This window comes from Platalea leucorodia, assembly GCF_965183815.1.
Source record: "Platalea leucorodia genome assembly, chromosome: 5".
NCBI classification, from domain to species: Eukaryota; Metazoa; Chordata; class Aves; order Pelecaniformes; family Threskiornithidae; genus Platalea; species Platalea leucorodia.
The window spans coordinates 71,859,981-71,872,414 of NC_138827.1; the positions used below are offsets into that span (position 1 = coordinate 71,859,981).

General features: G+C 36.5%; 1 protein-coding gene across 13 annotated transcripts in view; it reads right to left on the minus strand.

The window, feature by feature from the left end:
- TRAK2 (trafficking kinesin protein 2) overlaps positions 1-12,434 on the minus strand; it is a 32,230-nt gene that overhangs the window by 9,966 nt on the left and 9,830 nt on the right. For 9 of the 13 annotated variants that reach the window (XR_014228168.1, XR_014228169.1, XM_082311932.1 and 6 more), the window contains 9 exons: positions 9,557-9,610; positions 8,718-8,788; positions 7,935-8,051; positions 6,419-6,628; positions 4,474-4,552; positions 2,554-2,684; positions 2,266-2,340; positions 1,482-1,619; positions 439-518 (listed from right to left, as the gene is read on the minus strand). Coding sequence is in view for 11 of the 13 variants with exons in the window: in XM_082311932.1 (XP_082168058.1) it covers positions 439-518; positions 1,482-1,619; positions 2,266-2,340; positions 2,554-2,684; positions 4,474-4,552; positions 6,419-6,628; positions 7,935-8,051; positions 8,718-8,788; positions 9,557-9,610 (955 nt within the window). In the remaining 2 variants the exon portion in view is untranslated. Of the gene's footprint in view, positions 1-438; positions 519-1,481; positions 1,620-2,265; positions 2,341-2,553; positions 2,685-4,473; positions 4,553-6,418; positions 6,629-7,934; positions 8,052-8,717; positions 8,789-9,556; positions 9,611-9,827; positions 9,977-12,434 lie in introns of those variants that run through there. The other 4 variants (XM_082311926.1, XM_082311927.1, XM_082311928.1 and 1 more) reach the window with 3 other exon arrangements.

Here is a 12,434-nt window from a genome sequence, read left to right on the forward strand (position 1 = left end):
TGCTTTCAGAAGCATATATTTAACTTATTACTTCTTGCTCCGAAGTAAGAGATCCAGGAACAGGTCTTCAGGGCTTTGGAATCTGTTATCACTCTTTCAGCTATGATTTAATTTGCCTGAGAATTTTTCTATCAGCATTAAAAGGGATGAAACTAGTGCTGTGCATCAGAGAATCTGCATCAAAAATCTCACAAATTAAAGAATAAAATAGCACCCTTTTAGCAAATTTCCAACTTCCTCATAGAATCAAATAAGAATAGTAAGTTTCAAAGTTGAAAAGATTACCAAATACTACAAAGCTTTTTTTATTAAGTTACGAAGAAAACTCATTATAGAGGGAACATTCACATTTATAGATTTCAAGAAATCAGTTTCACCTTACTTAATACAAGCATATGGAAAAATACTGAAATAGCACATAGGGATCTGAAAACATACTTTTGCTTGGAGAGAACAGATTCATCGCCCTGACTCAATTCCTTCCGCATTGTCCCTTCAATTTCTGCTGCAAGGGAATCCTAGAGAAAAATGGAAACCAGAAGCGTTGACACATTAGATTCCAGTCTTCCTCCTAACAATTTTAGCAGAAAACATCTCTAAAAAAATACTCAAAAAATCTCCATTTATTTCCCGGGCACCGGTATGTTTTGGACAAACTCTTTGGTCTCTGAAGGAAGGGCATGGGGGGCAGTCTTCCACCATAACTACACCCATGTATAACCAGTATGGGTTCAGTTTTCATTAGCAACATCTATTTTTTCTTGGTACTCTTTATGTTGGTTTCTTAAGTTAAGCTACAATCATAAGAGCACTTCTTACAAGGCCAAACACTTACATGAGGGATTCTGTATACGCGGAATGACCAACCAAAACCTGACAAATTCCCAGCACAGCCCAGAAATTTTTGAGAGTACAGTAATCAGAACATACCTGACACCAATAAGAAGAGAAAAATAAATGCCTTTAACCCTTTTCCCTTGGTTTAGTCATCTCTGGCAATTAGTCTAAGGTCATGCATTTCTGATGATGTTTAAAATTTAATCTCACAAGATAAGGACATAAAATTACACCATTAACTACATTAAGGAAAAAAATACCTTCTGAACTCTTAAAAAGATGCTTTGTTTCTTAAAGAAAGACTGTCAAGTTATAAAATTCACATCAACATTGAACAATATTCTAGCACAACTGAGCACTAGCTGTAGACTATGCCAATTCCCTTATTTAACAGAAAATGCATATAAAAAGGAAAAATAATTTTAATATCACAATGTGTTAAGTGAATGGTTCGTTTCCTAACAAATAATGCTCTCAAAAATGTACACATTATAGGACTGAAAAAAACATTAGATCAGCACCTTTGCCTACTAAAAAATAGTTCCTGCTGCAGCTCCCGTAATGGCTATTTTACTCATATAGTTGTATGCTACTACAGGCCGTATGTGCCAGTAGGTGCATGCCATGCTAGCGGTATTTATTACCACAGGAAATGCTCCACATGACTGGGGGCGGCAGAGACAAGCAACAGAGCTGGCTCTGCTGCGCAGCAGCTTCACTTCTTCTTGTGATTCGTGCAACATCCCTAGACACTCTGCATTCCGATCCTGCAACTCATGTAGCTGAAAGAGAAAAGAGGCCATCACGTGATACCAGTAAGCTTCAAATAAAAGACAGAATGAAACTGTATTAACTCCTACAGAAACCTATATCGACTGATTCAACGCTGTAATATTTTTCCAACTGCACAGCACATGCCAACATCTGGAATGGGCAATGGTCAGCATAGCACCCGCACCAATTTTAGTGGTGAAGCATGAAGTCCAAATTAAGACTCAAGAGAGGAAAAAGTATGATAAAATCCAAAGGAAAATAATCCAAAGAGTCTGCAAATACAGTAACTGCTGATGCAAAAGAAGCAAAAAAGAGAATTTCCTTAAAATCTAATGAGCTACAGTACTGTTGATCTAATCAGTAATATTCACACTAAAACACTCTCTTTCTCATAACTACTAAGAACAGTAAGACCTCCCTACTTGGAACACCCTCCTTGCCTTTCATACTCCTGTGAACTACCAAAATATTTGTGTAGACTTAAATAAAAATAATAATTCTTTTCCTCCAACCATATGACTCCAACCACAATGAAAAATGAAAAGCCCTACATAATTAAAAAGTAATAGTTACCATTCTCTCAGTTATCCTTCTCTCGTATTCTATTACAAACATTTATCTAAATGTATATATATATATATAAGCCTTAAGTACCTCTGCTGTCAGTTGTCTCTGAGCATCTTTGGAAGCTTGTAAGTGAAGTTTCAGCTCCTCCTTTTCAATCACATGCTGAAAGCACAAAAAGGTGCTCATCATTTTCTCAGCCGATTTCCCCAAGAGAGTTGATCCTCTGCCATACTCTCCTGAAACAGCCACTCTCTTGCAGTGTAACCCCCTGGCTTGCAAGTCAGTTTTTACCTACTGTAAGCACTGGCGTTCCCACGTGCGTGGACATGCACACACGTGCGCACGCACATACACTCTTCATCAGCATTGCCTTACTTCTTTGAGTTTATGTTGAAGATCAACAATCTGAGACAAGAGGGATGAGATCTCTTCCTGGTAGCGAACCAACTCCTCACTCTTCTCTGACAACTCCTCTGTTATTCTGGAAATTTGAGCATTTGTTTGCCCTACAAAACATAAAAGGAACTTAGTAGAGAGCTTCTCCCAACACACAACAAAAACCAAACCAAATCCAACCCAACCCAAAACCCAGAAAAGATCAGTGAAAGTCAACAACGATCTGCAAAATGACCAATACTTTTAGGAAATCAATTCATAGTACGTAAGAGTAGGTGCCTTAGAACATCCATAAGGAAAAGATAAAGAGAAACAATGGGGAGGCAGAAGAGAGAGAGAGTTAACTTCAAATGCAGGTGTAGCGTATTAAGAGCTACGTATGCAGAACCTGAAATACATATCACAAGTACGCGAAATCACCATAATAAAATCCAAGGTAAGCTGCTATAAACAATTTCAGATGACATGCTGGCTCACGACCAAGGCCAAACTTGGAATATGCTGAAGAAGTCAGGCTCTGAATTGATCTTATTAACTATCATTCTCTGTAAGCAAAGGCATTTCGTCAGATCTTGTCAAGCATAGCATACACCCATTTAGCTCTTGATTCTTACAACCATCTATTCCCCAAAGACCCACTGCATACAATTTCCGGTTTCTTTTTTTCTTTGAGCAAGCACTTCATCAAGTGAGGTGACAAAGCAGCTCAAAAAGCTGAAATATTTTTATGCAGTTAGTCTTGCTTGTATACCTGCCCTGAAAGCACAGCAAAGTCATAATAAAGTCTGATTACTCTTGCATAAAGGTCACACTACAAGTTTAGTGGTTATTGTACCTCACAGATTTACTGAGAACAAGGTCCTGCCCATGGACCTGTGGACATTTAAGCTCACAGTCAGATACCTTTTTCCTGAAGATACAAATTTTAAAGCTGTAGACTAGACATCCTTTGGGAGAAGATTCTTTCTGTGAGTCTACATGACCTACCATGCCTATACGTGCTATAGAATTGGACAAAACAGAAATCACAGACATTCTCATTGAAGGAAAACAGGAGAGCTTATATGAAATAACTTCTATTTGCAATAGATATATATTTTCTTAGAGGGAACAGAGTAAATTAACAACCAACTAAGTATCAGTTCATAGTATTTTATGGTCATCTTGAACAAGAAAAATCAAGCAGCCAACCCAGTTTTCTTTATGGTAGTTGTATAGAAAAAAAATCTTAAAATATAAGTTTAAGGTTATTATGCACAAAGGAAGTAGCACACATCAAATGAATACAGATTAAAAAAAAAATCTACCACCAGGTTACACAATCACCGCACATGAAAAGGATTGTTCCTTATTGTTTCAGAATACTTGACATGCATTTGTGTAAGAGTAGCTGCAATTCTTTGCAAATAAGTAGTCCTCAAAGCAAATATGGACAACTGTTCCAGACAAATTAAAACACTTGCCAATTTAAATGCTTTGGTTCATAATATGTATTTTGAAAATGAACTAATGTGTTCATAGATATATAGTAATTCAGAATGAGCATTTAAGAGTCTATGCACTGATACATTTCAGTGTCAAGTGTGCTGAATACTCCATACAAGAAGTATATTTTGTTGATTTTCCAGTGTCTGTAGGCTTTGGTTTAGGAGGTTTATGGACATTAGATTTTGCGTTCATTTTCTCTCTCTAAACACATTACACATACCTGAATCTGAATGCCAGAGTGAAACTCAATGAAATACATAAACAATTTTGCACTTGGGTAAAAAGCAAGGCTTTTTTATTATTATTTCATTACTGAAGCTCATTTTTTGATTCAGAGATAACTAAGAAGGTGTAGGCCCTAGGTATTTCAAATACCATTTTGCCATTGCAAAATACAGCCTGGATACTCACGGAGCTCTTTTACACAGTCATTGACCAGCTGCTGTTCCTTCTCTTCATATGTAATGGTTTCTGTCTTCAGATGGCAAGCCTTCAAGAAAATTATTGGTATTCCAATTTCAGTTTATCTATACATATATTAATGTTATAAATTTTTATTTCTAAAATTCTTGCAACTGAAGAGTCTCCCCTCTATCTATCTTCATAATTCCTATCCATCTGGCCATACTTTCTAACCATTTTTTCTACCATAACCTGTTTCCCTGAATTGTGTAGGTCTTTTGAGTGAAAGACGCAGACACATGAACGAAACCTCATCTCTTGCCTCTAATAAAAAAATTGTTGCAAAAATATTTAACTTGGTAGGGAAAGTAAGCCAACGCAGTGATCGGAAGTAACCAATTTAATTTGCTTCAAAGGTTCTTAAGGCAAAGAAATCTTGAAAACTGAATGATGTTAGCCAAACCTCTTATGGCACTGAAAAGCTCTCAGTATAACAGCTTTTCTCCATGTTCCCCAACTAGTCTATTTAGACTGTAAATTTTCTGGGTCAGAGACCGAGTATCATAACAGATCTAAACAACATTGAGCATACCAAATTCCCACTTCCGTTTTGAGTATGAGGATGATAATATTAAACTTCGCACAGGTAAGTTTTCTGTATTCAGGGCTGTTTGCCAGTAAGTGACTCACCACAAAACTTAGTAAATGGGTTTAAAGATAATCCAAGCAAGTAAAAGTACAGCTACACAAGCGCAAACGCACTCTTTTACATAATGCCGTCACATGAAAATAAAAAAAAAAAAAAAAAAATCAAATATAGGCTCAATATGATTGAGGCTATTTCAAGTCAGTGAAGGTTATGTTATATTACAGAATGATAGCAGCCTCTTTTCAACTCCATTTTTTCACACTAAGGTAGACTAAATTCATCCCTGGTCTGTAAAGTTCTGTAATCATATACAGGGTTAGGAGCATAATAAAAGCAGTCTGATTGTTTCCTCTTTTTTTTCCTACAGCGCTACTAAACTATCCATTTGGTCTTAGGGAGTTTTAGGAAGGATGTGCATCTCAGGCTAAATATTTTTGAGACAAAACAAGGGGAAGAGTATATTTTCTTCACATTAAAGGAATCTAGTCTCTGTTGTACTGCTGTAACAAGTTCATATTGGGAAAGGCTCACGTAAAAAAACCAAAACAACGCCCCCCCCCCCCTTACATTAAAAAAACCCACCTTTCTTACAAAACAAAAAAAATCTTTTCTTAAAAACAATAAAAGAACCCACTTTTAACCAATCTCCTATTTTACAAGTTCCACTCTCCACCTCCGAAGAAGAGACACTGCATCTGTAGATTCTGATTGTTGTAACCTTTGCTGTTGGTTCCATGACTTTTATAGGCATTATTTTGTCTGGCCATTTAGTCTCTACCCTTGTAAAGGCACAGTGCCTGTATTCATTTATTATATACAAGAGAGACCAATTAAACCACAGACTAATCACATAGTCAAAACTTAAGTGTGTCTTTAAAAGAATTTGAGTAGAAGCTTATTAACCCTTAATATTGAATATAGGCTGACAAAAATGTAAAGGCAACACAATGGAATTCCGAAAATACTACTACTAATTGCAGCCAGATTTATATCAAAACAGGTCACACAAGCTTGAGGGCCTGACGGGTCCAAGTACTTTTGCTGGGTGCTTACATATGTTCCCGTATTCTTTCACATACCATAAAGGCATTGAGTAAGGACTACTAGAGGACTCTGGAGATAATGAGGAGTAGTGAAGGAAACAGCAGGATATGGGGAGTGGAGGGAAAAGTATTTGGGAATTATTTGTATACAGCGATACAAAATAGTCATATGCTTCAAGAGAAACCCAGATGCTGGATTTTTTAACCATCCTGATTTCTTTCACATCCAGCATATATGGTATACACTGTAAGTTGGATATACCTTCGATCGGAGAGCAAGGTTCTCCTCTTCCAGCTCTCTGAGTTTATCTTGCAAGACATCCAGCTGCAACAGGTCGTGTGATACACTGAAAGACTCATTGAAACGAAGTGGTGTGGAACAGCTGGAATCTGTTTCACTCTCCTCGGAAGCAATCGAAACAATACGAAGCAGGTCATCCTTCTTTGACAGTTCGTGCTGCAGCTGGTTAACCTATGACAAAAGAAGATCAGCAGCTCGTGAAATATACTTTAGCTATACAATATTACAGTCTATTATTTATGCAGCCTCTTGGAACATCACTGCTCCAGTCTAAAACGAGATTAAAAAATAGCTTACAGGTCACGATCCATTTATTTATATTTGCACAGAAGATTCAACCTCTATTTATTCTGTAGGAAGTTCACAAAATCATAATTTTAACACTGTAAGGGAGACTGAAAATTCAAGATAACACAAGAATGGAAAACAGAACCTACTTTTTTAATAGTTTACTTCAAAATAATTTTCCAGCTGCTTTGATACATGTTTACATTTTAACATGCTAACTATCATTTTGATTATGACCATTTTCCCGAACTGTAACTTCCTGAAGAAAAGTACTGATAGACATCTATTTACATGGATAGACTGGTACCCCGCAGTCTAAACATTAAGCGAACTGTAGGACAAATAAAAACAAGAGACGAGACAGATTTCATTTAGATAAATTCTGTTTTGCATATCTAAATTTTTATATGAATACATAAGTTTATGCTGTCCTACAGCTAATTAGGAGTATGTTTTTATTACCAGCATACTGGTTTATGCAGGCAGCTGAATCCATTTCACTGTAACTTAGACTATATCTGTTGACCCCAGGGTTAAAAAACTTCGGGTATTATATCATTGGTCAACTATTTAATTTTTTAAGAAAGAAAAACAAAGAAAAGATTAGATCAAGAATCTGTGCTTAAAGGAAAAGATGGAGTGAAGATCTTGAACAGAATGCAGTTTTCATTAAATTTTATTTATTTATTTATTTATTTATTCTTAGTGTAAGCACTCCATTAAGCCAGCTTATTTTCTGGCTGTTTCCTCACCTGTGAAGTTGTTATGTCAGGTACCAACTACTTATTTTGACTTAGATTATTAGATTCGTAGTTTAATGGTGGGATATCAGACTGATGGTCAAAACAAACACTTTGAAAATGCAATCCTGCTGTAGATATATCATAATAATACCTAATATTCTCATCATTTCTCAGTCATTACAAAATGAAGACTTCATAGTCAATTCTTGGACCGAGAAAGCTGATTGAACAATGACAATTAGGAGAATGACATCTAAGTATAATTCTGTAGTTTGAGAGCAGCAATCACCTGCTTTCACAATGAAATAATATATTTCGATTAATCCTCTTACCTTCATCATAAAAAGAAAACGGAAAACAAAGAAAAACGGAAAACAAAGAAAGAAAACGGAAAACAAAGAAAGAAAACCAAAGAAAGAAAAAAAGAAAAAAAAAAGATCACTCACTCGATCTAGAGTTTGTCCTAACTGTTCTTCTAGTGCTTCATTCTGTTCTGTTAACAGATGGTTTCGCTTAAGGAGGGCTTGTCCAATTCGAGCTGCCAGTTCCAGGTCCCGATCTTTCTGCTCACAAAATGAGAACAAATGTCTACTTTTGATCAGATAAGGTTTAAATTCAGCGTAGTTTTAGATTTTCCTAGCTATTGTTTAATGCATCACCACTCTGAGCTCCCCTTTCACTCTCAAATCGATCAACATTGTTAGAACAATGATTAATGCTTCATCATCTGGAGCCAGAACACCTCCATAACTGTGTTTCTTGATACAGCACATTCTCTTCCACAGTCATTTGCAGTAACAGGGGGAGGGGAAAGCACCAACCCTGGGGACAGTTTTGGTTTTTGTGCTGAGTACTGGAGAGGTTATATGGCCTCTGTTCAATCATACAAAGAAGCCACATATACTTAGGCCTGTGGTCTTTCAAGGGACACTTTCTCCAGAACAGACTGCTTAACTTGAATAGTGACGAGAGGGTAGAAACAAAGGAGCAACAGGAAAGCAGAACAAAGCTGTTTCTTTCTTATACCTCCCTGGCTCCATGGGTGCCCATAGTTTTGCTAAATTTTGTTCCTGAGATGGTGCAACCGAATGGGCAGCTTCTAATTACCCACGTGTTTGATAAGCAGCTCCTGAAGGTAACTGAACCAAAATTTCCAGTATATGAGTAAAACCCTTCCTCAAATACACGTTCCCAAATATATTAACATAGCATTACAGAGACAAGCATACCTCAGCTAACAGATGTTTGACCATGTCAGCATCACTGTAGGTTTTCTGCTCCACATTATCTGTGCCAAGAACTGAGAAGAGAAAAACATACTTACTGAAGTAGCTTAAGAAGGCTGCTGGGAAGAAAGAGAGCTAAAACTCAGAGGATGTTGTTTATATACAAATACAGTACTTAGTTGATGAAACTAGCGGAGGCTATGAAAATGCATCTTAAGTTCAGAAATATGAAACAATACTCATTTGGAAGACTGATACAATGAGATATTGAACATTTACAGCTTTCAACAGTATTAGCTAAAACTTGAGGTGCTCACACATCCTTCAAATTTAGAAAAAGGAGAAAAATCTCTTAAAATCAACTTTTTGAATACAGCTAAGCTGGGAGGAGAGGGAAGAGTATATTGGAGCATATCCAAATATAGCTGAATATACCTGCAGACTTCACCCTTGAAACAAAATTCCCATTAGTGAGTGTGACAGCTATACACAGGAAGCATGGAAACTCCAGAAACTTTCCAGTCATGGAAATGTATTTATTAAGTGCTTGATCATCTTGGAAATAGTTAAAAAGAAATGGGATAATGTAGATCTGCAATTTGGATGCAGCAGTAAATCGTACCTTACTGACTGAGTGACTTCGACGTTTGAAGAGTTTGTAAAACTATTGAAAAACTGAGAACAAGTAGGATTTGAAAAACAGGACCGAGTCAAGAATAAACAAAGCATGAAGAATTTGTGACAACTCTGAACAAAACACAGTACTAAAACACAAAGCACTGGTCTGCTATAGTTCTTGTCCTGAGAAACAGAAGATGCTAGTAAAGAAGAAATCTTATTACCTTGTGCAAATTTGTGAGATCCAGCCAAGGAGGAGGAAGGAAGTTCAATAAGAGCTAGAGTGACAGAAAAGGAAAGATACAGGGGGGAAAAAGAACAAAGAGGAGAAAGAATTAAAATGTAAGGAAACAGGTGATTTATTTGCATGCATCCACCACTACCAAAAAATAAATGCATCTGTAAACATACGTTTTACACTATTAAAACTTTCTTAGAACTTTTACAGAACCATTCAAATATGATTCCCTTCAGGAGCAGAATTATACAACTCACTTGCAGGTGATGGATGTTTGTGCTTATCCAAGTTCAACAGCAATTTGCTATTTTTGCTTTATGGAATCAGGGTCATGAAAGTAAAGGCGGCAGCAATATAAATTTAACAAACACAGAAGTATCTGCTTCAACTGAAGGTCTAAGTTAACCTGTTTTGAAACAAATTCCATCATCACTGCACTGCAAAATCAGATTAATATGGATTTGGTCTAAATCTATTTCTGAAGATTTCCTTGACACTTCTACCTTGTTTAAATTTGATTCATACTCTGAATACGTAGTGGTATTGGTTCTCAGTTTTTTTCTTTGTTTGTTCTTTTTGAGGACTGCACGCTTAGTTATGAGATAGCGAAGTGCCAAGCTGAAGTGCACGATAACTTTATTTACATATGTTATATAAGCTATGTATGTCCTTTATTTACATATGTTATATAAGCTATGTATGTCCTTTACATACACAATGTCCATAATTAACCTCTTAAAACGTAACACTAAGGCTATGCTGGCAACAAAAACAAGTTGCATTTCAGCATAGAAAGAAACTTTCTTGCAGTCTTGAAAAGACAGGAGAACAGAAAGAACAATATAGAAGAAAAAGGTTTACTGAACTGTTTCTCTAAGAGCTTAACAGCCGGTATTGGTTGCCTAGAGGGGACTCCAAACTCATCTAGCTTACTAGTATTTGGAAAGTTCACTGCACATACATAAGTAAGTTTCAGCCATTACAGGCAGAATATTACAGCCAGCTCTCCTGTGGTAATTGTTCCCACCAGGTGATTTCAAGTTAAAAGTTTCTATCCAGCGCTAAGTCGCCTTAATAAAGATTTACACTAATTACATACGAGGTTACTCAGGCAGGTAGGTTCCTAAAATCAAAAGCAAATATATTTACTCTGATAAATGAAATCACAGAACTAACAGCTTTGAAACTTAGCTCTACACAACTTTTTTTAATTTTCTCACAGTACAGGATCAAAATTATACATAATTTGTTATAATTCTCTCTTGTGAACACGCACATGTGCAATCTCTCCTCACTCACCTTGCCAAGTGAAAGCTGCAAGCAACTCTTCATTTTGGTTAATATTCTTATTATGTTGTGCCATGTCCCTTTATTCACACATACAAAGTAGTTCTAAAGACAGGTGCTTTGTAATTCAGGGCTTCTTATGCTATGAACAGTTGAAGCAGAAAATATTCTTCCACCTCACTGAAAACACCGCCAGTGCGAACTCAACTGGTCACTGGATAAACCTTCTAATAGGCAGCAGCAGCAGCCATAAAAAAAGGAGGAGCTCAAGGGCAATAACTGTTGTCTTGTTTTATTTTTTTTTCTCTTAGATGTCAACTACAAATTCACCCAAACCATGAGTTTAGCATTCTGTTTAGGAAAAATTTATAAAAATGTTTGCATAGATATATAGGGAGGGGGAGATATACACATAAAAACCCCAAGTTACGCTTCAAGAGTGATTGTCACATTTATTCCCAATTCCAGCCAACAGAAAGAAAGATACAAATTTCACCTAACAAACTATTCAGCAATGATTATAACCAGATCTTGATCTATATCTGTATTGTCTGGGACCTTCCCAGTATCTCCCTGTAAGTTATTAGGCTCAAAAAAGCTAATATGATGACTACTACATTCAATCCCTTTGGACAATTTCTAGGAGAAACATTAACCGTATTTATCTTGAGTTTATCTTGAGTTTACATAACTCAGCAGTTATGACAGTGTTCTTAGATGGTAGAATTACTTTTGTATGTTATGCCTAACAGTTATCTTTTAACTTAGTCAGTCATTGTTACAGCTCGTTTTTGAGAATGTCAAGAAAACATCTATGGCAACTGTTCAAAAAACTCTCACAAGCAGTTTACTATTTTCACAGGACACCTTCTATAGTTAAAAAGAACTTCTCACTGGGTGAAAGAGGAAGAGATGACTTTCTGTAGTACCTTGACAGCCAAATAACACGACTGCCTTCATTAAAAAATTGTTGATAAAACCCCTCCCTCTCACTGCAGTTTGGAAATGCAGACTCACGCTGACTGAAGGTCCTTCTCTCAGAGCTCTGTGCTCCATCACACTGGAACTGCAGGTGTTCACCAAAGGGCTTCAGCAGAGCCACATTTGATGTAAAGGTCCTTCCAGCACTGACAGACTCTGATCCCACCTCTTTATAATTAAATCTTAGAGGCAAGTACACACCCCACTGACTACACAACTACTTCCAGTAAACTACAAGAGTGTTCACTCAACTAAAAAATCATTTATGCTTGCAATATTATTATCAGAAACAAACGGAGCAATAAATATTAAGCAGTTTTCCAAATACTTTCCACAGTTAAAAAGAGTTCCAAGCCTGCAAGTTCAACTGATAACAAGATTGCTTTAAATTGTCGAGTACTGGTAATATTTTACTTTTACTTACTCATTTGCTACACACCCTGGGTGGAGGCTTAAAGCACAAACAGCAAAAAAACCCTTTCAGAGGTGGCATGTACAAGGAAGAGGTAATCATTACAGATTGCATATAAATACCAAGGCTGTATATAAATACCAAGTTCACTCTCCCAAGTCATTTGTTCCAATAGTTCCAATAT